Source organism: Lactuca saligna, chromosome 7 (assembly GCF_052625555.1).
Source record: "Lactuca saligna cultivar CGN05327 chromosome 7, ASM5262555v1, whole genome shotgun sequence".
Classification (NCBI taxonomy): domain Eukaryota; kingdom Viridiplantae; phylum Streptophyta; class Magnoliopsida; order Asterales; family Asteraceae; genus Lactuca; species Lactuca saligna.
The window spans coordinates 34377995-34382500 of NC_136423.1; the positions used below are offsets into that span (position 1 = coordinate 34377995).

At 28.4% G+C, this 4506-nt stretch overlaps 1 protein-coding gene across 1 annotated transcript in view; it reads left to right on the forward strand.

Annotated features, from left to right (window-relative positions):
* The first annotated feature begins 3791 nt into the window (after positions 1 to 3791).
* LOC145004024 (uncharacterized) overlaps positions 3792 to 4506 on the forward strand; it is a 1149-nt gene continuing 434 nt past the window's right edge. The window contains exons 1-2 of the mRNA XM_078962928.1: positions 3792 to 3913; positions 4100 to 4353. Coding sequence (XP_078819054.1) covers positions 4131 to 4353 — 223 coding nt within the window. The 5' untranslated portion in view covers positions 3792 to 3913; positions 4100 to 4130. The remainder of the gene's footprint in view (positions 3914 to 4099; positions 4354 to 4506) is intronic.

Here is a 4506-nt window from a genome sequence, read left to right on the forward strand (position 1 = left end):
GAAGCTTTATGCTACTTATTATTGTGGATCAAGAGAGAAATTCCATCATGTGTCTTTAACAAGGTGTGATCCTATATTTCGAAATTGGTGTAAGACTTGCTACTTACATTATATATTGGATAAAACATTAGGCCAAAATGTTTAGTGTGAACATGATAACATGGTGCAATTCTCATATTTCATATTGTATTTAGTAGTTGTGGAAAGAGGCCCAATCCCACTAAAATTATAGTAATAGTAGTAGTTGTGTATTTCTACCATCTTGCAAGATCCTTTTCTTAATAAAATCTTGTGCTATTAAAAAAATTATGTTTTTAGGACTAAATTTTTTCAAATCTTTATTTAACTTTGAAAAAAATTAATAAAAGTCATAATAAAACACAAATTAATACTTCATAAACATTTATAGGGATTAATATTTTCTTTAACATAGGAGTGTTTGGGATTGTTTATTTAAAGTGTTTACTGACTTATTACGGTTTAACACCGACAATAAGGAGTTTAATGTATTTGAAACACTTATTGATTTAAATAAATAATAAAAATTATAAGTTATCTATTCTTAACTTATTAACTTATTTAAGGAGTTTTCATTAAGTTATTTCTTTATTACATGTATAAGCACAATTTGTCAAACATTAAAAAATAATTTATCAACTTATTACATTTTGATACCAAAAGATAATCCAAAATTTTTTTACATTCCTTTTTAATATCTTAGAAACTAATAGTTTTTAAATAAAAAATCTCAAGCACCCCTTAATAATGGTAGTCGACAAAATTTGATAATATTGGCATGGTTATCCAAAGTTCTAAACATACCAAATCAAAAACTAAAAGTACTTGCTGCCAAAAAGTAGATGGAAGTTGTAGTTTTTATTTATTGTTTAACAAAAATAGGTGTTGGTTCTTAAATATATAAAATTAGTTAAAAACTTAAAGCTAAAAGCTTACAAAAACTATTTAAAGTAGATTTGAATTCTTGATTTTTTGTTTTAAACAAAAACTAAAAGTACTTGCTGCCAAAAAAATTCCTTTTTCTCGAGTGATCTTTTTTAAAAGCTAAAAGTTTCATATCAAACACGTCATAGTTTTCATGTTAACAAAGTTTTAGTATACTATTGGATTATCTTTTGTACTTTATAAATGCCCATTATGATTAATGAGAAAAAGGAAACCATTTTTTTTTGAACAACCATGTTATTTAAAAACCACAATCTAGCAAAAAGCAGACTAAAATAAATTACAACGAGACTTTAAGCCAATCAACCTAATGAACATTACATTTAGGGTTGCGACTATCATACCAATTAAAGGAGCACATAATTATGCTATCAACTAGACCATTTTTCACATGCTTTCCGGCTCGATCCATAACATCCAACACCAAGTGATCCATACTACTTTTAGCCTTCTTGCCTACTATCATGTTAGCCGACAACTATCAACCAAGAAAGTCATTATGAAATTAATCAAATTTGGGGAACAACTATCGCGCACCACATAACTATCGTCGTCTACACCTCAGAACAAACAAACAACATACATAAAAAGAGTATGCATAGTAGACTCCACCCCCATACCACAAACATGACACACTATGTAATCTAACTTTGAGGCTATGTTTAACATACTAACAGAAAAGCTAGCTGATAACTATAACTGAAAAGTTAACTGTTAGCTGAAAGTTAGCGGATAAAAAATAACTTTTGGTAAAAACTATTTGATAAATTAGATGGAAGATGTAAAAGACATAAAAGACATTTAAGATAATGAGTTTCCTATAATTAATTAAATGTATGTTTGGAATATTTCAAAAAAAAAAAAAAAAAAAAAAAAAAAAAAAAAAAAAAAAAAAACTCTTGAAAATCTAGTCTAACAATTAAAAAAAAAAAAAACTAGCTTATAACTACTTTTTGGCTTACTAAAGAAGATAGTTTAAAAAAGCTAAAAAAAACTAGCTTATCAGCTAGTTGTGGCATGTCAAACACTGTCTAAACTTCTTATAGACAAGTTAATATCTTTCATGGTATCGCAACATTTGGTTCAAAAAAATTATGCTGCCACCGACCACCACCTCCAGTTACCTTCTATAATCCTTGCGATCATCTGAGGTGCCTTATCTAGTTAGTGCAACCTTACTTTCCACATTGAAATGTATTTATTCTCACATCACCAAACTCATCTTATTGCCTTTTATTTTTGTAAAAATCCTTTCTAAAACAAAAATTGTTGCCAAACTCGTATCCTTCCAAGAAAAGTCAAGCCAGACACAGACACATATTCTTTTTTCTAGAGTCAATCTTTTAGAATTCAGAACTTAGAAAAAACAAGAAATTAAGCTAACAACCAGTTACACATTTTTTAATTGAAAGTCAACAACAACAACTCTCTCTCTCTCTCTCTCTCATGCTATTTGAAAATACTGCCTGATCATACCCTATTTGATCATACCCTATTCTATTTCTTAAGCAATTTCTTTTTTCTTTTGAACACCACAAAGATCGTCATAATAGGACTTCTTTCTACCATAAAGATCATCATAATATGACAATTTTAGACTCCACATATATCTTACGTGGTATCAGAGTCGACATTCGTATCTTTGTGGCTTAACACATCATAGTCTGACCTCATCAAACTTTTGTCTCGGGGGGAGTGTAAGTATATCTCATATTGATGTGACACGGCCCTTATATCGTGATATATGGTTGAGTATTCCATCTCTCCATAAGATCTTTTTTGGAGAGAAATTAATGGATTCCAAATATATATCTTATATTAGGGCTTCTAATAATATATTCATATTTTATAAAAAAACAATAATTACCATAAGTTATCCAAGAATTACCAATTAAGACTAATTTAATAAAAAAAAACCTGATCTTTCGTATTTTTTATATAAGAAAACCTCATAAAAACCATGTGTATTTTCATCAAATGCTTAAAAAAAGGCATTATATTAGTTTTTAGTGCACAAAAATCCTTATATTTTCTGAATTTCTTATTTAAGGTTTTCTACACTTAAAAAAACTTAATCTATTTTCATGAAAGAAATAAAAAAATCATTATATAATTTTTTGTTGTGCATTTAAACCCTCATATTTTTTTGAAATTTTTTAATCTAATGAGTTGTAACAATTAAAACTTTATGAATCGATTACATAACATTTTTAACTATCTAGGATTTACCAAACTCAATGCTTTAAATGATACATTTTAAAAAATATAAAGGTTTTAACGTACAAAAGATTATATATTGGTTTTTTTAAAACTTTGATGAAAATATGTTGAATTTTAATAAGGTTTTCTTGTTATATTGTATTTGTGATACTGATGCATAGCTTAATCAACAAAATTCGGTTTTTTTTTTTTTTAAAGTTATGGGCTTTGGCCCACTTATGGATGAGACAGTCTTATCCCGACTTGTTTTCTATGTCCCTATGATAGTATGATACGTTTTATTACTTTATAGTCCTCTTGTATTCTATTTTTTCTTTTGCTTTCATGATATAAAACTACAATAATTATTAATAATTAAGTTAATTGTAGGTAAAAATTGTAAAATAGTTGAATATATTAAAGACAGGTTCTTATCTTCGACCATAAATGTGAAGAGAATAAACATTATTGATTATATTATATTATATAATTGAAATGATGAGATATATTCACCACATGTTTTGTTCTCCATCTATATATATATATATATATATATATATATATATATATATATATATATATATATATATATATATATATATATATATATATATATATTAGGAAACTAAGCAACGCGTGAATCAGATTCCCGCTTTCCTATATAACAGTTTGCCCTTCTCTATATCTCTTGCAAGTTGTATCATAGCTTTAACCTACAAAATTGAAATCATAAAACACTCAATTTCGTTAGGTATCAAATCTCTCATTTTTATATGTATGTTGCATGTTAATCATACTGTCATGATATATGTTTTTGTTACAATTATCATATTGTTTTCCTTTATCTGGGTTCAGATGCATGTGTGTTTCTTTAAGTGGCAACCTTTGAATTTCTTTTTGTAATATCATCTCTTATATATGTTCATGTCCATTCCAGTTTTTGTCAAAGTAGTATCAAGGTGAAAAAGATGGATGGGTATAACAGACATAACGGAGAGAAAGGACTCTTCCCGATTCTTGGTGGATATGGTAGTGGTGGTGGACACTATCCCCCACAACATACAACATACCCTCCTCAAGGGTATGGTTATCCTCCTGCTGGTTATCCCCCATATGGTGGGTATCCATCAAACGGTGCTGGTGGATATCCGCCGCATGCATATCCTGGTTCATCAGCTCCCTATCATTCAGGTTAGTTCCCATACAACACCTGTATTGATTGTATTCTCCAACTATTGACTATGAATTGATAAGAAGACGAGAATATAGATCATGTGCAATAGAAAATATGGTCTTTCTTTCTTGGAAATTTTTACTTGAAAATTGAAAGTGTAAGTTGTCCTC